We start from the raw sequence: 23,532 nt of genomic DNA, 5'->3' as shown, positions 1-23,532 counted from the left end.
AGGAGGCAGAGGCTTGTTCACCCAGCTTACCGCTTTAAGATGAAGATGTTGTGAATACTACTACTACTACTACTACTACTACTACTACTACTACTACTACTACTACTACTAATAATAATAATAATAATAATAATAATAATAATAATAATAATAATTATAATAATAATAATAATTATAATAATTATAATAATAATAACAGAGAACAAAATTACGGGAGATATAGTAGGAGTAAAAAATAATTAAATAAATGAACGTCTCGCGAATAAATAAATAAATAACAATATGGTAATTGAACTGTAAGCTGAACAGTTGCCGGCTTAACGGTGCTAAAACAGGGCTTGTGTGTGCTAAAGAAGCAAAAATGATAAATAAATAAAAAATAAAAATAGCAGTAAGCGTAGATACAATTAAAATACAAAACCGAGTAAGTGAAACAAAGATTGGTAATAACTGAATGCGGTGCTATTCGCAACGCTTCCGGTTTTACTATGTTAAAAGGGCTTACACGGTGTTAAAGAAACAATTAATAACCTCTGGGGACAATTAATTACTAAAAATACATAAATACATAAATTAAAAATACTTAAGTAAAATAAGGGAAAGCCATCAGTAGCATAGACGCGTTAACAGCGGGTATCATTAACAACTCCTATTGGTTAATCTTGTGTGGTTGTGAACCTGTGTGTAATTAATCAAAATGGACACAGGAGGGCGCCGCAGTAACACTGTCTGGGGCGTTGGCCAGGCGCTAACAAGCGGTGGTTCCTTTATTAGAATAAATGGAGGATTGAGATTATGGCGGATTTAGTTTGAAAATAGACACATTTTTACCTTATTTTTTGCTCCAGAGAAGAAAAGAAGCTAAAAGGTGTTAAAAAACAAACAAACAAAACGCAAAAATAATACTGAACTGATTTTATTTGTTTTGATTTAATTCTGTTATGACTCGTGTAATCTTTTATTTTTTGTCCAACTCCTTTTTCCTACTTTCTGTCTGCTCAGCAGCTTTAGTCCTTTAACCTGATTGTCAAATGAATGCATGTGATAAACTTTACATTTCACAACAAAGTGGAAAAATAGCTTTGTGCCTGGTGGTTCCCAACTTACTTCAACAACTAAAAAAAATCATCTGAGAATAAGAACAGATTTAAATAATAAAATTACCATTTTGCACAAAGTTCAACCCATTTTGTTGGTTTATTTTTAAAGTGCATTAATAAGGTGAAAGAAAACGTTTTTCCTAATGTTTATAGAGAAATTATAACAGGTTTGGCATGCCTTTACATCCAGCCTCCTAAATAAGATCCAGTTCAACCATTTGCCTTCAGAATTTGCCTCATTAGCGAATACAGTCAACCGGTACATGCGAGCAGCTAAAGCTCTGTATAAATCCAGCTCTTCAGTGGAGGCCTGGGAGGTTTGTTAGAGAATACTTGTGAGCAAACGAAGGATAAAGGAGCATATACAGTACAGCAGTGGAGAGGTTACCGGGGTTAGGTTGCAAAACTATCGCAATCTTTTGCGGATTTTACAGAGCACAGAGACAAAAGCGTAACTGGACGCTGCATCCAGGTGAACGCTAACTGCACATCACATGATGTAATATATGGTGCAGGAGGCATCATGCTGTGGGGACAGAAGACTGGTCAGTGTTGATGGGAAGACGGATGCAGTCAAATACTGCGATGACAACGCAGGATATTGTTTTATTGAGTTCTCTTTGGGATCAATAAAGGTTTATTTTTTTATGGATTTGAATTGAAAACTGGGACTGGCAAAGAGATTCACCTCCCAGAGGGACAATGACCCCAAACGTACGAAGAACGGTCCAGTCAAAGTCCAGACTTAAATCCATTTGACAATTTATGACATTCCATGAAAAAAAACTGCTGTTCAAAGACTTACTCTGTGTAATATCACCTAGCCTGGACTATTTTACAAAGAAGAGAGGACACACAACTTTCCTGTGGCCTTGTCTTTGTGTCACCATGCATGGAAACGGATATACCTTCTGCTACCTAGGTATGGAACACCAAGAAGGCCAAAAAGGTGAGAAATTTAATGTGTATTTCATACGCAAAGTAGGGTATTAACAAGTGAGCATCTGCAAAGGTGTGTAAAGAGTGTGTAAGAGCAGGAACCAGCAAATCACTTTCATCCAATCAGTGTAATCCTCGATTGAAAAAGAACCAATCACAGCCAACAAGTTAAAATATTCCAGGAAGTGACAGAAACGACACAACTTTAGGATTCAAGAAAAAACACAAGAAAACATAACACAGTTAAATTCTGTTACCTAATAAATTGAGCATACAAATATGCTTACTTTGTACATTTTAGGTAACATTTCTACATTTCTAGAGCCACTACATTTGGCGCCACAACCTGCTTGCTACCCCACAGACAAGCAGGTACAAGCAGAGGAGCACTGACTGCGTTCCCTCACCCGTCACCACCGGCGGCCGCAATTAACGCGCCGAAAGCCACTCTCTATAACCACAGTCGTCTGGTTTGGTTCAGTGATGATTAGATAACCCTGAGTGAAAACCACAGTGATAACGACCCACTAAACTCCTGACCCGTTGTGGGGAACAGTGCGAGTTTAATTGGCTCCCTCCCGCGCGCCGTATCAAGTCGACGGCGGGTAGCGAGCGATGACAGGGAATGTGGTAGCTGGCTTGTTAACTAGGGGGGCACAGAGTCTGGCTGGGCGGGTGCTGGAGGGGGCAGATGGGAGGGGGTTCAGAATGGGGCACAGTTCACTGGCCGACAACATTTCCATGTTTCTGTTTTGGTTTTTGGTGAGCCGGACTGAGGGGTTCATCGAGAGGTGAGCCGCTCGGTGCAGTCATGGAGACCACCGAGCTTACACCGAAGAAGATTGTCTCTCTATATATAGATATATATTTTTATTTCTGTACAGCTTTACGTCTACTCACAAGCAAACTTTCAGGTGTTTTTTTGTTTTTATTTTTTTAATCTAAACTGTTGGTGACACGCAGATGGACTCTGGATTCACTTTTTATGGTCATACGTCAATCAGATCATTTCTTCAAAATCAAATTTAACTTTATTTAGGCTAATTAAGAAAGCTACTTCCACATGCAGATTTCATTTATTAAAGCAGTATTATGTTCTTCTTCTTCTTTATTTTTTAGCTTTACACCAAGTCATAGTTTTGCTCCCTCATCAAAAAACATACCTGGAGCGTCGCTTTGATTCTTCTATGCATGTTTTGAGAAACCTTTCAATCTCACGTGGCAACGGTTCAGCAGTGCTAAACATCCGTTTGGACCCAGCACCATCTTAAAGGCTCAGCTTGGTTTCCAAACGTCCGATCTTTTGCGTCACAGAGCAGCCCTCCCCCCCGCGACTCCTCCACTCAGCTCCTTCAGACTAGCCAGCAGCAATTAGCAAACTGAGCATCTACTGAGCTGCTTCTGGAACTTTTAAAGAGACAGAGGCCCAATTTCAACCAATTAAATTGTGACATAAAATTGTTTTTTCAAAACATATATATATATATATATATATATATATATATATATATATATATATATATATATATATATATATATATATATATATATATAAAATTTTTAAAACAACATTGTATCATATAAAATAATACAATATGGCTGGAAAACACATAGCTCTGTGTGAAAAAAGAAAATTCTGTCTTATTGTTAAATAATGAGCTAACTTTAGTTAACCCCATTTATTTTTGTTTAGTTTTACCAACAACACCGAGCCCTGATTACTGTAGAATCAAGACAAGTAGAATCTGTTCTGACACCATTTTTTATTTAATTTAAATAATTTATTGTGAGAACAAACTTAGTCATGCGATTTTAACTGCACTTCTTATTTAATGGAAATAACCACAATTATGGAGTTGTGCTTTTTTCCAACATCAGTGGAAAATCGACAAAGTTTTGCACACATTTGTAACGGAAACACAGCTACTGGAACGACACTGAGATTAACCACACTCTGATTATGAATTTGGGTGACTTCTGAAGACAAAATGCACTCTCCACTTTTCAGATTTCAGCTCCTAGAGTTCTTGAAAACCATAGTTCACAACTCGGTGTTATGGACAGCAATAAAGCACCAACTGGACAAAACGTAAATGATTTTGAAAACATCTCTGTTCCTGTTCCCTTCATGTATTTTTCTTTTTTTTTTTTTAAAGCACACTAACGGTGCTTGCATTGATCGGACAGAACAATTGCAGGCACGTTATTAGAACCAAATTTCAGCCGTCCAAAGACTGATTTTGACTCTAAAACAAAACAAAACAAAAAAGGAGGAAAAGACGATGTTTCACACGGATTGTTAGACAGATATAGTTCCAGAGCCGTGCGGCGGTGTCCTCTGCTGCAGTCTGTCTCTTCTCTTCCCCTGGACGCTCGCTGCCCTGCTGGAAACCCTCTGGGCCTGTGAAGACCGGGACCTCCTGCTCCCCCCGCCAGCCCCTCCAGTCTCGGTTCGCTGACAGAAAGGGCCATGTTCTTTTGGACAGTTTCAACAACTCCCCTGCTTGACCCCTTGCTTTTTATCCCCCCCCCTCCCTCTCCACCTCTCCCTCTTCCTCCAGCTCTGGTGTCTGCTGGACCGAACAGGGCTCCATTTTTGGGGTGTGTAGCGCTTCACCCCGCCTCCCTCTCTCCTCCGCAGAAGAGGCGAAAAGGTCCCAGAGACCGAGCTGTTAATTCAATCAGGAGAGCGGTATGCTCAATTAGGCATCCATAAGGGCCCTGGATGGGTCTGGGGGCCCTGTGGAGGGCAGGCGGCCCCGTCCCCAGGAGGTATTAATTGTGGATGACAGTGTATAAACAGTGGGGTGAATAGACAGCGCAGGTGCGAGACCCCCAGCCCAGACTCAATAGTCCTTTTCACACCCGCGACTCTCTCTGTTGCCACTTTCTCTTTTCACTCACTTTGTACAAAAAAAAGAGAAAAGAAGAAGAAAAAAAATCCCTCATATCTCACAGTTACGCTGGCTTTCCTGGGTTATTTATTTGCAAAGCACTTCCATCTCCAAGCGTGTGACTTCGCGTCTCGAAGAAGGGAGTGAGGAGCCGGCGCTGTCGGCCAACTGAGGCCCCCGAATGTGGCTCCTCAATTTAGAAGCTAGTGAAAATTGCAGCCAGTACATGTAAAATATGTGGAATTTCTAAAAATGAAATCCAGATGATACTTTAAAATACGAGGGCTTTCTACCTGACCCGAGTTTCTTTCTTTTTTTTTTTTGCTCAGCATGCCACCCTCCCCTTTTCCCTTTCTCTGCCTGTCTTTCATGCTGTGTTGTAAATGGTTTTAGTTGTCTGAGTTTCCACAATATATCAGGTGAATCTAGAAATCTTACAGTATCTATCATGCATAATGGTTCTGTCCAGGGTTTTAAATAAGACAGTAACTACAAAAATCTTTTTAAACGTATCTGAGTAAAGATGCACTTGAATAAATCAGCCTTTTTATTAGATTAGTGCAATAAGAAGCTGGGGGAAAAAAAGAAAGAAAAATGTTCAAACGGGTTTAAAAATGGAACTGATGTATACATATTTTATAAATCACTGCTTTACTTTTTAAAAGTCAGTCAGTCTTTAGGACGATTACATTTATATGCAAGAGGAATATTGATCACAGTGCTCTAACTGCCTTATTTGGGGTTGTCCCTCCGACTACACCAATAACAACGCAGCAGGCCAATGCTATAGCATTTGTTACACTACTTGCAAGACGCCTAATATTATTCAATTGGAAGAGAGCTGCTCCTCCATCTCATAAGCAGTGGATGGAAGATGTTATGCTCCATCTGAAGCTTGAACATTTGAAACATACAATAAACGACTCAATCCAACAATACAATATCACCTGGCAGCCATTTCTTTTGCATTTTGAGACAGACCTCTCCTGAGCATATAGCCCTCCCCTCCTCTTTCCCCTTCACCCCTTCCTTCTTCCCTCCCCCCCTTACTAAATATCTGATGTTAGCACCTGTTGTCATTTTGTTTTTGTTTGTTTTATTGTTGTTCTTACATGTATAAAACAATAAAAAGATTTGAATAATAATACTTTTTAAAAGTCGCTCAGTTTCTAAGATTGTCTAATTAGTAACCGATGACTTTCTGTTTCTATTTAACTCGTCACAGTGTGTGCGAGAACGGAAGTAAAGAGTGAAATCCAAAACATTTACAGACTCTTTACGTGCCAAGTGGCCGTTTGGCAGGGAGGCCAGGTTAAAGCGTTTTTCATTTCCTACAAACATACAGACAAATCGAGTTAGCTAAACTTCAGCTGGAGCTGGGAGCCGTGATCAGATGAAACTGTTGAACCTTTCAGCCAATTTTCATAAGGGTGGTTGTTGTTAAAGTTTACGACTCCAGATGGTTTTTGTCTTTTTCCACTTATTTGCTCCATACAAGACCGGGTTTGTTTACATGTAGAAACACCGTACCAGCAGTGGCGCCCCAAAACAAGGGATCAGGGGGTCCGTGACCCCTCCTTGAAAATTTCAAAGAAGAAAAAAAGAAAGAAAGAAAGAAAAACTAAATAGTGAAATAAAATACATATAAATACAGTTTGGGAAAATGGGTTAAGGAGAATGCCTTGGTCTGGCAAAACATTTTGTCCTGAACCGTATGCAACGAAATTTCAATATGTATACACCCTGTGCATACAAAATGACAATAAAGTCTGTCTAAGTCTAAGTCTAAGTCTATGCAGTCATTAAAATGAATGGAAGTCAATGCACAGACTTTAGTTTGTATAGAAGTACAAGGATGTCTGTGTGTGAGTGTTGCTGCAATTTTGGTGCTCTATCCACCAAAACTATATTTTTTAATTTTCAATGAGTTTGCTCACAAAATATGAATGTGTAAAAAAAAAAAAAAGAAAAAGAAAGAAAGAAAGAAAGAACGAAATACATCTTTGATCTGGACAAACATCCCTTTAAATCCTATCTAAATTATTTTAAAGTTTATTTTTCCACATTTAAAATATGTCTTGTAGACATATATATATATATATATATATATATATATATATATATATATATATATATATATTATATACATACAATCTTTTCCCTCTACCATACAGTAATCTATAAAAAGAACGGATGCTAAAATAGCTAGCATGATTAACTCCGTCTGGTCATCTTACCAGATGGCACTGCATTACAAACAAATATATAAAAATAAGCAACTACCTTCCATATACTTCCATATATGACAACAGAGCTTTTATTTAGAAACAAAATGGATTATTTTAGAAAGTTTCTTTGTGTGTTTGAACGTTTTTTTTTGTTTTGTTTTTTTTTGCTCACGTGACATCATCATGGCTGAACATCTGTGCTAAATCTGCCCCCTCTGCAGATCTCTGGGGTGGCCTCTGCACTGCCCTCTCTGTTTCTGTGTCTACAGACACCTGCTAATTTTCAGCCGTGTGTACTTGATGTAAGCCAGCGGGGGAGAGCGAGAGCCCAGGTAGGGGGTATGGGGGAGAAGGGGAGGACTCACGGGGGGCGGTCCAGTAATTAGGAAATATGTGTTCTGTAAACTTGTTCGGTTTACCCCCTCTGCCTTTTTCTTCTTTTTTCTTTCTTTCTTTTTTCTTTTTTTGTTGTTGTTGTTGTTGTCGGTCGGTTTTCCTTTCATGTCCGGCCAGTCGGCAACAGAATCAACGACGGCTTCGTTCCTTGAAAAACCTGCTCTGCTTTTGTCCGGGGAGGGGCGCAGAGGGGTGAAGAGAGAGGGGTAAGATATAAACTGATCTCGTTAACATTCCAAGAGACACTCCTGTTCCCCCCAACCCAACCCATCCCACACACACACAGCTGTGTTTTCATGACTTGTGGGGACTTTACATTGACTTCCATTAATTTTCTACAGGCTAACCCTAACCATCACACACCTGATCTCTAACACAAAACCAGCAATTCCCAACATGGGGTTGAATAAAATGTCCCCACAAGGAGCAGTGGTTCCCACAACCCCACATAGGTCCTCATGAAGATACAAAAACCTGGCTCTCTCACACACACACACACACACACACAAACCCACGCGCACACACGCCAACACACACGCACACAGAATACTCTGAACATTAGTGGACCAGCTGCCGCAGATTACAAGGGGTGGCGCTCCAGATTGAAAAAAGCCTGAAAACGTCTGACACACACACGCACACACCCACACACACATTGCTTCGATAAGAAGAATTCACAGTATCAAAATCGTTCTTCCTTCCCTCTTTTATTCTCCCTCCAAATATGACCGCCCCACCGGCCTCCCCTTCCTGTCGCCGATCCGTTCTGAGGAAGCCTCCCTTCATTTAGCTGGGAATCATCAGTGGTGACCCTAATTGTGCCAGCTCCGGCAGTTCAATTGCTCCAATTACAAGGCTCTTCAGTGAGGCACTCAACGGGCCGTTGAACTGTCAAAACCAACAATTAAAAATATCTATAGGGACAAGGAGGAGGAGGGGGAGAGGGGAGCCGGATGGGCCTTTTCAGCTCTTAAAAGCCTGGAAGAAGTGAGAGGTTGTTGGACTAGAGCTGGACACCTGCACCGCGTCTCCCCGTAACATGCTCTCTCCTCCTCAGTGGGGGGAGGAAAAGAGAGAGACAGAGAGAGAGAGAAAGAGAGAGAGGGAAAGAAAAAGAGAGAGAGAGACAGAAAGAGAGAGAGAGAGAGAGAGAGAGAGAGAGAATGTGGCAGCCAGAAGTTGCTTGGTTTGTTTGGATGGCTGTGATGTGGCTTCACTTTTATAAGGCTGCAGTTAGCGCACGTGTCAGGCAGGGCAATAACAAAATCACTAGTTGGGGAAAATATGACAGCATCATCGCTGGATTTTAAAATACATATATATAAATTACTTAGTAAATTATAGTCCTGCACTGAGAAGAAACGTGTGCTTCAAGGTTTAAAGTTGGACTGTGTTACATGTAAACAGCTCACACAGAGAGCAGTAACTCAAGCAGTTAAAGGGACGGCCAGGGATTTTTTTTAAAGTGGGTTTCCGTTAAAGGGGCAGCATTATGTAAAATCGATTTTTTTCAAATTTCAAATCCCTCATCATAAACATACCTGGAGTGTTGCTTTGATCCTTTCATGCATGTTTGAGAAATCCTTTAATCTCCATGGCAACCACTCCACTGTGGACCTAGGACAAAACTCCCCCTTTCAATTTCCAAGCTGAGCTTTTGCCTTGCAGAGACACCCCGCCCGCAATTACCCCACTGAGCCCCTTCAGACTAGCCAGGAGCAATTAGCAAACACCTGGTGAAACTGTTTGACTCTTCATCTGTGCTGCCACTTCTCATTATACAAGCCACTTCTTTGAAACACGGGTAAAAACATTGCTAAAGGGTTAGTAGAGGAACGATGCTGCAATGACTTTCTGAAAGTGGAGTTTCAGAAAGACCAGGTGAGACAAAGACCCAAGTTCAAGGTGCTAAATTACAAAGTCAAATTTCTTTTAAGTCATATTTGATAAATGTAACATTTTTTTTTACAACTGAAGTTAACTTGACAACTTCACTGCAAAAATTGTTAACCAGTTTCGCAAAACTGCTCCTACCATGTGCTAACTTAAATACCTGTTCATCCTCCTAGAGGCTAAAGCTAGCGGCTAGCCTGAGACCAAAACCAAAGGGGGGCTTCGATTGCCTTCAAATAACAATTAATAACAATTAAACCTCCATCTTGCATATGTAAGATCATTTATAAAGAAGCAAGTAATTATTTCATAAGTTGATGCTACATCACAAAATTTAAAACAGAATTTTTATATCTGCCATAAGTTGAAAGAAACCTGAGAAGCTGATCGACTTTCCCCAAACCAAAGAATGGCTTGGTTCGCAGAAACTAGTTTAGCGACAACTATGAAACTAAATCATGAATTAGAAAGCACATTTCTGACCAGTCGGCAGCAGCAGCAGCGGCTGATCTTCAAACACAGGCTGACCCCCCATGGTGTGTGTGACAGCTATTGACTTTATTCAATAGATGTTTCCCATTGTAACCCAAGTACAGAGGCTAAATGTCACAGCAGCAGGATACTGGCCTATTATAGAGCATTATATGTCCCTGAAAGGGGATGAGAGCCCAAAGTTTAACCTCACAGTCGCTCGGCCATTGTCTCTGCTCTCAAAGACGGATGATAATACACTGAGGGGTCTCTGCAGCTGCCAGCTTCTCTTGACTCAACCAGATCCTGCGCAGCTTCTTCTTCTTCGTCTTCTTTTTTTCTATTCTCAATGTGGGCGCGGCTTCGCCACCAGGCGGTGCCGCCATTGGCTCCCGCAGAGCGTCAGTCAGCGACGCAGCCTTCAGCCTGGCTTTTAAATGAAAGTGCAGCGAGACTGAACCTGTGGAAACCGCGATGAACAGCTGATCCTCCCGCAGTGGATGAAGCCTAACGCCGCGGTCTCCCTGCCGGTCACAATGTCCGCTCCTGCGCACGGCACTATGTGAATAGCTGTTGGACAAACAAAGAAAGGAAGTTATAACAAGAAGAAAAGAGTGAAGATATATGTACACACATATGTTTTTGTGGGATCTCAAATTAATAGTAACGTGTTAGATTTGTGTTTTGTGTTTTTTTTTCTTCTTCTTCCCGGATTGGAGATACTGCGCGCTTCTCGGTGCGTCACCGGCTCTCCGTCATGCTTTTGCCAAGCGCTGTTGTCTTCACTTTTTCTTGCTTTTTGGCCCCGTTGCTCCTCTGCTACCTGCCTCAAGTCTCAGCACAGAAGCCCGGATCGCGGGTGAGTCGACCCACGCGTGTCTGCCCGGCGCACACTCTGCACTCTTTCAGATAAAAGTTCACACACACGCACACACACACGCGCGCGCGCACAGCCGCCCGCGCGTAAAACACCGATCTATAGTTAATTGAATCTAGTATCCAATGGTCATGTGTGTATTTTTTTTGTTACTTGCGGGTTAATTGAGAACACAATTTTTTTTTCTTACTCAGAAAATATAATTTGAAACATACAAAGGAGATAAATAATTTATTGGTTCCCTTGCTAATGGTGTGTAAAAACGCTTTCCAGTAAATAAAACCTTTATTGTAGTTTTTGTCAAAAACGAGTCAAAATCCCCCATTTTTTCTTCCACTTTATATTCATTCACCAGGCAAAACAAACAAACCGGTAATAGTTTTCAATCAAATCTCTGTTAACACAAGACATTTCCTGCAACATTTCACAAGCTTCACTTCTCCAAGCACTTCAGCTCACCCCACTGGTTTTCCAATTATTGTTCGTCAATTTTGTGTCTGATTAATCACCTTCCTGCTGATTTAGCAGAGTAGAAAGACTCATTACAGATAGAATTCACCTGATTTCTATGAAAAACAAAAACCCTCTTTGGATTGTAACTCTAACAATTTTCCCCAAACCCTCTAAATCCACTTCGATTCAGTTGATTTTCACTGTGCCATTTTATAATAAATGTCGCCCCACTGCACTTTACGACAGAAGCAGGTGGAATCTGATTATTATTTGTTTTTATTTTTTAAAGAGTTTCTGGCTCTAGTGGCTTTTATTCAGAGTAACCAGGCAGGAAATGGAAGACATGCAGCAGCAGCAGCTCCGGATGTTGGAGGTTAAAACCCTGGAGGACCAAAAACCGACTGCGACTGACTGATTCATTCCAGTTCAATCCAGGGAATGAAGCAAATTTAATTCAGTTTATTAAAGGATCCATCCAGGCATCAAGTTGCCATCGCCTGGTCAAACATTTAGATGGTTCATTGAATCGAGTTATAAAACTTTGTAGCAACCAGACTCAAGTAGAAAGAAGCCCACAGCATCACAGCTTGGGGTGCCAGTTGCCAAGGCGATCGACCTCAGTTTCATCTGGGCGACAGCAGATGAATCAACATGTTTCCGTTTGTGATGCTGGGTTTGCATATGATGTGCAAAATGAGTTTCCTCTACATCGTTTCTGCACTAAATAACTTTATTTGAAGACTCTTATTAGGTCTACTTCCAAAAAATGTTTTTATTTTACTGTAATTGTTTCTCTCTCTCTCTTTTTTCTTTATTTTTTTTTGGATAGATGATTGCTTTATCCATTTGGAGCCAGCAGTGTTTTAGTTGCTTTTGTATTCTGGAGATTTTTGCGACTGTCTGTAGAATCGTCACCTGGCAATGAATCCAAGGTCTGTCCAACTTCAGTCATAACATTTTTTTGCGAGGTTCAGACAAACGCTGATGGCCTTGTCAGGTACAAAAAAATCAAAACCAAAAAAACACTCCGGGATCCAGATGAGCTTTAGAGGATTTGATTTTCTTTTTCTCTTTTTTGCTGCATTTGTTCTGAACCTGTTCGACTCACACGCTTTGTGTGTGTGTGTGTGTGTTTTTTAAACGTTATTTTGGAAGAGAGCAGGACGCCATACTGAACCGCTGTCCCACAGTTGGCTTTAATCGTAAGGCTTGCTCCAAAAGTGGTGTAATCCATCTAAGTGAGTAATGAGAAACAGCAACTCCAGACCCGATCCGTCTCCAACCAGGTGGATTATGAGCAGTCAAACCCGGGAAAGAGTTCTCTTCTCTTTGTTTTATATGCGTGGTTTTAAACCCTACATGTCAGTGCAGTCAGGGAAAACCAAAGCGTAGTTTGTCCAGATATTTCCTTACTTCCCACAGCATCCCTGCTCCTGTTCCCTCCTTCTGTTCTCAGACAGATCTTTGTCACTGTTGTGTCTCCTGGTCCCGTTTATTCCCCCACCGCTCTCCTCTCTCCCTTCTCCTCCCACACACTGCTCTGCTTGTTCCCCCACCTCACCACCACCACCTCCACCTCTTGTGTTCTCTAGTTCCTTTCCAAATACCCGTGGCTCCGCTGCAGGCGAAGAGGGGAAATGAGCGATGCGAACCGGAGAGGATCGGTATTGTTTCGGTTTGCTGATGCGCCGTGATATTTGCGGATGTGTGTGAGGGAGAAGATGACTCACGGCGGTGGGGGTGAATATGTAACGCCCTCTCACATACTGGAACCGTTTCACAATGTCTTTGAAACCTTCTCGAATACAAAACGCGGTGAGGTCTGTGGGGACGGAGGAGCAGCAGATTTCATAAAAGCTTTGGTTGTCTTCGGCGTCTCTTCCGTTTCTGGAATTCGCTTGGAAGGTTTCACCAAATCTCTCACGACAACCTGACCAGCTCTTCTTCTGATGAGCTGGACTGTCGTGTTGCGATTTAACGCAGTTGTCCACTTCAGGAGGGCAGATTCTTTAGTGCCCGGTTTCAGGCAAACCTCTGCAAACCACAACAAAGGGAAACGCAGTAAAAAGTGAGTGGCTGTGCGTTTGTTTGGTGTCACTCTGTACAAACTCCAGCCAGGATTGGTAGAAATCACTTTCCAACACATGAACTCTGCATCCATTTCGTCCTCTTGACCACCAGCATCCACAAAGTGGAAACTTTCACTGTTACTTGTTTTCACCTGAGCTTAGAACCCGTTCCTTCTTGTTAACCTGGAGGTTCAAAAACATGCAGAAACTGAAAAGGCAACAAAAACTATATAAGTCTGTAATACTTCAGCAGCTAGTAGTGGTACGTGCTACTTTATGTTTATGAAATTTATGTTCATGTTTGGCAAAAGAAACCAACCAAGGGGGAAGAGGGATGAGAGCATGGGAGGGTCGACAATAAATTTAGAAATTAAACTTATTGGGTCCTATGAGTCAGTTTTTAAGCACATTTTTTAAACCTTACTAACGGGGGGGAGGGAGACAGATGGCGGACAGGCGCCGCGTCCGCAAATATCTTGGTCGTGAATTCAGCTCGATGAAGATGTCCAAGCATCCTTAATCCTCCTCATCAAATCAGCCTGGTAGTGCTTGCTGAGGGATGCGGCAAACGGTCGGCGTGTATACGTTGCTGAAGGCATCAGCGAGGACTCGTAAACTCAGCCAGCAGCACAGATGAAGAGCCAGGCCTGGGTGGCGGGGCGGCCGGGAATGCACGCCTTCACGTTGGGAGAGAAAAAGCCACACGGTTCAGCAGGAAAGCAGCTTTTTTTTTTTTTTTATTGCTGTGATGTAGATCACAGCCTTTGCTGCAGGTGTGAGCGGCCTGCATCTGAAACGTGCATGTGAGTCTAACGAAGCTCGCAGCAGGCAGGTGTTGGTTTTATAGAAAGTCAAGAAAAGATGTGTGAAAGCTGAAGTCGATCTGAAAGTAAAGACAGATTGACGCTACTAGACAGCCGTCATCTAATGAGAAGCACCTTTTTTTAACTCAATTTGGCTGCAGATTTCCCTTCGCATTTCTTGATTTTGAATATATTCCACCATCCTACTGTTATCTTCTGCTTAATCCGGGGGGAAGATCCAGACCTTCCTTTCTTTAGCCACTTGTTTCAGTTCCTTCAGAGGAATCCCCAAGGTGTTCCCAGATTAGCTGAGAAACATAGTCTCTCCTCTGGGTCTCCTCAAGTTTGGAGCATGCCTGGGTTCCCTTGATGTAGATTCAATGATGAGATCCTACCGGATGGCCGCACTTCTCACCCCATCTCCAAGGGAAACCCTTCGTAAGAAACTCGTTTCAGGCTTTTGTATCCGCAATCTTGTTCTTTTGGCTTGTGACCAAAAGAAACCACAGGAACAGAGACAGACCGGGAAATCGAGAGCTTCCCCTTTCGGTTTAGCTCCGTCATCACAGTGACAAACCCACATCACTTAGTTGCCACACCACTACCGTTATTGATGTCCCACTCCATTTTCCATAGTTCATATATTAATCATGCCATAGATATATGAACTCCTCCATTTGAGGCAGGACCTGGAAGGCACTCTACCATTTTCTGGTTGGTCCAGTGTTGCATGGACGACACTGCTCTTGTAAATGTCAAAGATTTGTCACATGTTAGAAATCGAATATCTTTTCCTTGTAATATTTGGTTACATGAGGTTGGTTACAAAATCAGCTCAGGTTAGGTTTCATTTCAGAATGTTAGACAATGGTATTCATAAAGAACACGTGCTGCACTAAAAACAGAAAGTATCGAAGATATAAGCTGACACTACGGCCTTCATTTCAACCAGAGCAATCGGGGTCTTACTCAAATTTGTCAGCTTTGTGTCGTCAAAGACTCTAAACATGCTCCACAAGCCGGGTAGCCCAGAGAAGTAAACTTTGTTTTATTGCTCTATCATGCTGCATATTTGGTCATTTAGACCCAAATCTTCAAGGTCGAGGTCTCCGGCTGAGATGTTTAGACCCTCTGAAGTGAGCAGTGCAGTTGTCCAACGATAACAAACAGCAGTGAGAACAGCAAAACAAATGCAGGGGAGTTTGTGGGAGTTTTGTGGGTTTGTGTCAGCGGCACTCTGACGATTTAGAAAAAGCAAAAGCAGGCAAAGTCAAGGTTTTAAGGAATGACAGCTTAAAGAAGTCATATTTCTCGAAACAAAAATCAACAATTGGAGATTTGTGGCACATTTCTGATCTCTGGTTTATTTAAACCTGTGGTCTGCTGACACCGGTTTTAGTAGATTGCGATTTGGTTTTGTGAAAAGTCTGTTTATCAATTATTTATAACAACGTCCCGCAGTTTGCTTAAGAGAGCATTGGCTCTGAAATAAGGCTATCAGAAGTGAAAACATCAACAAACATCATTTCAGTTTCTGTTTTTAGCTTTTCATATTCAAAATTACCGTAGCCACATTAGCATAGCTAGTGCAGCTAACTGTAAACACCAGTCTCTCTCTGTGTGTGTGTGTGTGTTGACCTGAGAATGCAGACTTTCACATCAACACAGAGTCTCCCATAAAGCTGCCAACATTTCTAATATGTTTGAAGATGGAAATAAAAAAAGTAAACAGAGTAACTTTGCTGTTCACGTTTAGCATTCCTGGTTTCTACTGAAATCAACTGAGGGTCAAGTTCCCCAACAACAGAAAGATTCAGATTTAGTGCTCTGTGGCCGGCGGTTCATTTTTATATTTGGTTTCTGTTGCAAAAGCCTAAATGGACACCTGATGTACCTGTGTGGAAAATACAGATCCTTTCCTACTTTGACAGCTTACAATAGTTATTGTGAAGGCTAGAAAGAATTTGTCATTAAAATGTAAAAAAAACCAAAACATAAAAAAAATAATTAAATACATGCCAGCACCCTTTGATGTATCATCTTTTGAGAGATGTTTGTCTCTTCTCTCAAAAGATGATTTATTATTATCCAATCAGAAAATAAAATTATTAATGAGATGAAAAAAAAAAAAAAACATCAAAGATTTTGGACGAATTTAAGTGGATTATGATTTAACCAAAACACACTTAAGAATCGTCGTGCGCCAACAGAAAGAGGAAACGCAAAACACAGAAATAAATGTTTAGGATGATCGCATAGTTTCTTATTTTTTTCTATTATAAGCATTATGTCTTTAATAAAACAAAAAAAACTTAGACTCCAGGGCTCCACTTTTATTTTATTGGACTCTTAACAAATGCTCCACCACTGAACAGTCATATTGCTTGCATATGTTGTTTCCCTCAGATAAGTGCATGATTAGAAAAATTCATTTCATGCTCAATTTCAGGACTTAGTAATCAGGTTAATGGAAAGCAGCCATCCTGACATGACTCAGGTTTGGAGTTCCTGTCAGGAATCATCACGACTTTACTCAACCTTTTCTTCTCTCTGTAGATCCTGCTGGCAGGTTGGGGGGGTTTTGCCTGTATTTACATTTTTATTTTTATTACCCCCCCCCCTCTCTCCCTTCAATGTGAATTTGAAATCACGTGAGTCATGCTTAATGAGTTACGGCTCTCTTTAATCCTCAAAACGGCTGCAACGTTTCCGCCTCCTTATCAGGCTCCCTCTGCAGATTCAGCCTCTGCTTCTGGCTCAGATTTTTTTTGGTCCGCTTTGATTCGAGCCGGTGTGTGGTCCGGAGCGAGCGTCAGGCGCTTCTAATCCCGCTGTAGTACGCGACGGACGCACACACTTCCACCCTGGGCATTTCTTCTCAGGCCGGCGGTCACAGGGCGTCTGTTCTGCGGCCAGGATGGAGCATTAGTGACCGAGAACGCTGTTAATCAGATTTAGAGTCACATCCGAAGAGGAAGAACATGTCTCCTTATCCCGGCATCAGCTTTGGATTTATATTTCTTCTCACCACTTCAAAAGACGCCGAGGACGTTATCCAGATCATTAATCCTGTCTTCGGTCTGATGTGTTTTCAGCGTGGCCTAGCAGCGCGCCGACGCAAGTTGGGATTCTTCAAAATGAAATTGGCTAGGAAATTGCTTACATCAATAGACTAAAGTGATTGTAAATGTGGCCAAAATATAGTTTTTATTGGTCATACTAGAGGAAGCAAAGGGAAATTTCTAAAGTAATTTGGAACCAACTGGGAAAATTGACAGGGTAAATTAGAAATGAAGAAAAAACTCCACAGACGGTCGGAGAAATGGACAGTTTCTAAAGAAGTAATAGATAATGTTTTAAAAACCTTTTAATGACTGTGTAAATTATCGCCTACGACTTTACAGCCAACAACAAACCTAAATATTGTTCCAAAAAATTACATCAAGACTAGCTTCTAGCTCAGGTATTGTTGCAGAACATGAACTTTTAAAACTTAACAAAACAAAACACAAGATCACTGAACTCATTCACAACAAATGAAGCATTTGTTCCCTAAGCTGACTTTCGGGGAACGCTGATCTGTAAAAGTGGAGAACCTTTATTCGTTTGAAATCACAGGCCTGTCAACATGCTACCAGAAATCTAAATTTGCAGAGAAAGTCATAACTCAACAAAATATCTGAACACGTAGTGAGCTTCTTGTCACCCAATCTGGTTTCAAAGTTCTATAGAAAATGGCAAATGCTCCCTCATAGAAAATGCTAAAATATCTGCTGGACAGATGTGTTGTGGTTGGTGCCTTGTTCTTGATCTCAAGAAGGGATATGAAGCCATTAACCATGAAATATTATTGACCTTAAAACTCATTGACTTGTATTCATGTAATGGATATGAGACCGTCAGAATCCATTTGACCGGAGGTGTCCCGCAGGGATCTCCTCTTGGGCCATTACTGTTTTCCTCTTTCCATAAATGATCTTCCATCAGAACGTCAAACATCCAACCTTCAACATGTTTGCAGACGACTCACTAATATACAGGTACGATAAAAACGTTAACTCAACTGCCAGAAACTCTATCTAATTAACATTAATTAACACTTGATTAGCATTCAACGAATGTTGAATGAATGCTGCTGAAACCACAATGTAGCCGAAACAGCTGCAGCGTTCGGCTCTGGATCAAACCGATCCAGTGTGGAACCGAAAGTTCCTGGAGCAAAAGAAAGAATACGAGCTGTAACAGAGTAAAGATGCCTCTGATAGATTCTAAATTAACTTTTAAAACCCAGATGAAAAGGGCCTTTGGAGTCAAATTCAACATTTCAAATTTACTTTCTTAAGGTCGCACTTATATGTAAATACAGGCCAGTGAAATATATATAAAATGCTTTGGTCATGTCACAAATCAGCCACTGTTTAGCATTAAATAGAACCCACAGACCTATTCAAAATACATATTAAAAAATTTTGATTGTCAGATATGCCAATATGAATATTAGTTTCTTTTTTTTTTATTGCTCTGACTTTATGAGCTTGTCCTATTCTCTCGTCTGAAAAAAATATTTAGGTGTTTGAATGTCTTATTTGGCAGGTTTTTTCTTTCTTCTTTATATTATCTAGTGTCTGATTGTTGGACCTGTAGCTCGTCTTTTCCGTGTATTCTGTACATTCTGTTCTATAGCCTACATGCTGTTTTGGGTAACTTGTAAACTTAAAAAGACCGAGCGCCAGAAAACTGCAGGTGTTTACACTTTACGTACAACATTAAAGCAGCAAGTGTCTGGGTATTCACGTTACAGAGTTCCTGATGACTCCACTAATTAATGGAAGACGAAGGAAACGCCTCGGTGCAACGTCAGCCCCGACTGCGGAGGACAAGCTTTCATTGGTTTGTTGTTCCTCAGTGGTGGGCTTGTGATTTAAAGAGTCCTATAAACAGTTGGAGATTATTGACAAAAGGAAGCATTTAATGGACATGTAGAAGAATGTGTGTTGTTGTTGTTGTTGGGCCGCTTGCTGCTGCTCTCTCACGACGATAACAAGCCTGTCGCACAATAGCGGAGATCTTGGTTCCGACTTCCTGCAAACAGATGCACAGTTACTGAACTCGAGCGTAAGGCAGGTCCGTAACCTGCCTGAGAACAGAAACACTTCTTCCCAGCAATAGTCAAGTCAGGTTGAGACCAGCAATTATTATCTTTTTTTTTTCTTTTATTAGCATCATGATGACAGCCTGTTTTGTTCTGCTTCAGCGTCACACAGAGCAGAAAGGGGAATAATTAAATCACGTTTTTCTCCATAGTGCGTGGCCATTCATATAGAAGATGTGAATTTGGTTCTTTATGTTGGAAATGTAGATCCTTCAGGGTGAAAAGAGACCGCGGTGATGCATCATGGCTTTTGCAGAGTGCAGTATTGCCGTAGCACACGTGTACTGGATTCACTTTTTCCACATTTTATTATTGTGGACGCTTGTTGTTGTTACAAAGTGGATTACAATCATTTTCCCCTCACAGTTTGTAGAAAGAATTTGTGGGAAATCTTTTGTAGACAGAGGCCTGTCAGGATAACAGATTTTGCTGGATGATAAATTGCCCCAGAAGTTATTGCGATAAACGATAGTATTGTTATTTTGAGACCGTGTTCAAGTGATACAAATAGTAATGGCGTAATAATGCTAGGACACACTCTTAAATACCAAAGGTCTTTAAATTCTAACAAACATTTAACGCTGGAACTGGAAGACATCTTGAGTACACAAAATGAACGACAGAAATAACAAATAAAGTTAATTTTAAAGTCTCTGTAAACACAATAGTCCTCAAAAAAATGTTCTAGCTGAGACCAAAGCATCAGACTGAAAACGTTTTTCATCCAGTTTTTGGTAGAAAGAGAAATACGATAAATCATGCAAATAGAAATTATTGAGCTCATTTTAATTTATCATGCGATTAATTGATTTATTGTTTATTGTGACAGGCTTACTTGAATACTTAATAAAATGAAGAAATAAAATCCCCAAATAAATAAAAATAAAATTCATTGTCCTTACCCAACAACTTTTCGGGGCAATCTGGCTGCAATCACAGACTCTGGTCTTCTTATATCTCTACTAGCTCAACACATTTTCTCCCATTCTTCTCTGCTGACGTTTCAGACTCAGGTCGGTTGGATCTGCAGCGCCCCCTAGGCAGCCATTGTTTATGATTCCAGAGATTTTCACTTATATTTAAGTCCAGGACCAGGTTCCAAGGTTCTTTAACTTCTTGCTGCGGGTAAATTTAGTGCCGTCCAGATTGACAACTTCTGTCTCGTTTGAATTTAAAAGCAACCAACCGCGAGGGCAGTCAACCAGTAACCTGCTGTGTTTTTGAGTTAAAACAACGTTTAAAGTTGACAGTAAATTTTAAAGTAAGACTATTATTATTACAACGCTTAAACACCATCTATAAAGCCTTAAAAAAGGCAAACATGAAAAAAACGTACAATTAAAATACACATATACTTTTACACTCCAGTTACTTCATCCTATTTCAAGAGTTGTTTTTGATTTTTTACCCGTGACTTTTTGGCGTTGCTTGCATGTCGACAGGAAGTGGTTGCCGAGTTCCAGTGACTAAAAAAATGACCCCTGACCTCAGACTTCCTGTGCGTTCACATACTGACCACAATGGTGTCATTGTGCTTCCAACTGTTTCACCAAAGAGACTCTTTAACACACCTTCGTTATCACCGTTACTGGTGTAATAAAAGAACCTGTAACATATAAACAAAGAATGCTGAGCCTGGTGGCCCGCCAGGCTTATAGTACACTCACGGAAACAACGCTATCCATGTGTTTGACTGGCCTAGTCAAAGTCCAGACCTAAATCCAGTTGAGAATCTGTGTCCATACATGCTCGGCACGCACTCCAAAGATGGCTGAAAATGCTCCGAAAGGTAGAAAGAATCTGAAAGTGTGAAAAAGAGCAAGACGTACAAACATTTTTCTTACTGGATCATAACCATGTGGCCCAATGTTGGTCGGTTCTGTCCAGTGTTTCTGGGACGTACATGAGCAACACGTGCTAAATAACAGCCTTTTATTTAGGCACCATCTGATAGGTGTGATAAATCTAAAATTGGGATCAGTGGTTTATTATGTGTTTATATGATTGTTTTATTACTCAAACTTTGTCCAGAAGTGGAAAATACGCCAAACTAATAAAGAAAGTTGGAAGGTGTGAGATTTCGATCCACCGTCGAAGGTGAAATTTGCAGATTTGCTTATTGCCCGGCTAAAATAGCTCGTTTGTCTTCCCCTTAGACCTTTACGGAGGCGTATAAACATTATTATTTTTATAATGATATTTGCTTATCTTGTTTGAGTGCCAAAACCCAGGCTGGAACAAATTCCCTGCCAGTGATGGCAAAGTCTTTTTTTTTTCTTTTTTGTGAAGCTGTAATGGTTGCACAACAGGGGTTACGTTTCACTTATTTTATGAGTGTTGCAGAAAGAACTCGGGGGTTCGTGTTTTTCTGGCTCGAACGTGTGGGATACTGTGCATGCTGGGGGAATTTGGCTTGTTAAATGTGAGAATCTCATTGCTCATTGTTTCCCGGCCGAAACACACCGTCTTGATTTGAAGTCAGGAAAAGGTGACTATCAAATCATGACAGTGTCGGGAAATGCTGACGCTCTCTCTCTTGCTCTCTCTTCATTAATACTTTCTCCTCGTTGTTTGTCGCTAAAAGGTACTGAGGGATGTATTTAATACTCCTATTTATCTTCAGTCTCCTGCTTGGCTCGTCAAACTCGGCCTAATTATAACTCGGGAGGGTTTAACAAGGTCGGGTATCTGGTGTTTTCCTGGCGTTTTCTGATAATTGCTCCCGTTGCATTTCGCCGTGTTCAATCCGAGTATGTTTGGTTTTGATTATGAGATGCCGTCTGAACCACAGCTGTTGTTGGCAGAAGCGGGGAGGGGCTGTTTTCTCTCAGTAGATAATAACACATTATGTCACCTATGCTACAGCCGGCCAGAAAAGGCCAAGAATTTAGCTGAAAATAACAACTTTTAAGCTCCCTAATTTGCCAGGCAGGTGGAGTTTTACCACATCACGACCTTCTGGAGAGTATTTGGTGATCCAGGAGGAAAGAGCAAACTGAGTAACGACGGGAAAAAAAGAAACGTTCACACTTTGATTTCTTAACTGTCTTTTTTTTTTTTAATTTACCTTTGGAAAACAAAGTGTTCTAGCTACATGTAATTACCATTACTTACAAACGCTGCCCTTTGACAGCCAGTCTTGCCTCCTCAGTTCCGGGGGTTCCAGTCTCGGATAACCGGTGTGAGGAAGGTTTACTTTACTCCTCACTCTTAGCTTTGAGATGTTTTACGGATTTTTTTGTGTGTACGTCCCGTTTCAAGTCGTCCTACAGCATCTTAATGAGAATCAGATCTGATCTTTGACTTTGGCCGTGACTTTCCGTCACTCGGCTAATGCGTTCCTTAAGCCAGTCCTTGGAGTTACTGGCATGTTTTGGGGTCATGGACATGTTGCGAGGTCCTGTTTTGCTTCCACCTTGATCATCTTTTACAGATGATGATCTCATGTTTTCTCCCGCCGCTCTTTGATCCCCGACTTGATTCACGGTGGAGTCGATGAAGATGAGTTGGTCAGGTGCCGATGCAGCAAAGGATCTCCACCCACATCCGGAAACTTCCAGTTCTGGGCTCAGCAGGCGGGATGCCACTCTTTTTCTTGAATATTGTGTTTGGTTTCGGCCAAATTTTTACTCCATATAGTTAGCCCTGTCACAATAATAATCGCTGCTAGACGATAAATTGTCCCAGAGGTTATTGTGATAAACACTACTATTGTTGTTTTGTGTTTTCAAGTAATACAATGGCATAATGATGAAATAACACATTCTCAAAGATCAGTAAACTTTAAATTCTAATGAACATTTAATACTGGAGCTGGAATTAATTTTAAATACCCAAAATAAATGAACAAAACAACAAATAAAATGAATTATGAAGTCTCTGTGAACAAAACCTCTCCTTAAAAAAAGTGGCTAGTTGATACCAAAACATCAAACTGAAGACTTTTATCATCCAGTTTTTGGTAGAGAGAGAGAAAAGAGAAAATATAAATCTTGCAAATAAAAGTAACTGAGTTTGTTCTAATTTATCAGGCGATTAATTGATTAACTGCTTGTTGCGACAGCATATATTCACTTTTAATTATTTTGTTTATGTTTTTGCTAGGTTGCAAAGATTTACTCCTAGTACATCTGCCATGACAAGTTAAACTTTTACCATCTCTCACATTTTTAAAGAGAGAAGGGGAAAACGTGCAGAAAGTGGCCTGGGGCTGGTACTGGGGTACGACTGTGTTGAGGATTGTAGCCTCAGCATGTG

At 40.9% G+C, this 23,532-nt stretch overlaps 1 protein-coding gene across 6 annotated transcripts in view; it reads left to right on the top strand.

Moving 5' to 3' along the window:
* Nucleotides 1-10,376: 10,376 nt before the first annotated feature.
* The window catches only part of smoc1 (SPARC related modular calcium binding 1), a 63,901-nt gene continuing 50,745 nt past the window's right edge, over nt 10,377-23,532 (top strand). For 2 of the 6 annotated variants that reach the window (XM_044142886.1, XM_044142885.1), the window contains exon 1: nt 10,390-10,780. In XM_044142886.1, coding sequence (XP_043998821.1) covers nt 10,679-10,780 — 102 coding nt within the window. In that variant the 5' untranslated portion in view covers nt 10,390-10,678. Of the gene's footprint in view, nt 10,781-23,532 lie in introns of all 6 variants that reach the window. The other 4 variants (XM_044142882.1, XM_044142887.1, XM_044142884.1 and 1 more) reach the window with 3 other exon arrangements.

Source organism: Gambusia affinis, linkage group LG16, assembly GCF_019740435.1.
Source record: "Gambusia affinis linkage group LG16, SWU_Gaff_1.0, whole genome shotgun sequence".
Taxonomy (NCBI): domain Eukaryota; kingdom Metazoa; phylum Chordata; class Actinopteri; order Cyprinodontiformes; family Poeciliidae; genus Gambusia; species Gambusia affinis.
The sequence above is the reverse complement of the archived record's forward strand: the minus strand, read 5'-3'. Positions and strand labels throughout refer to the sequence as shown.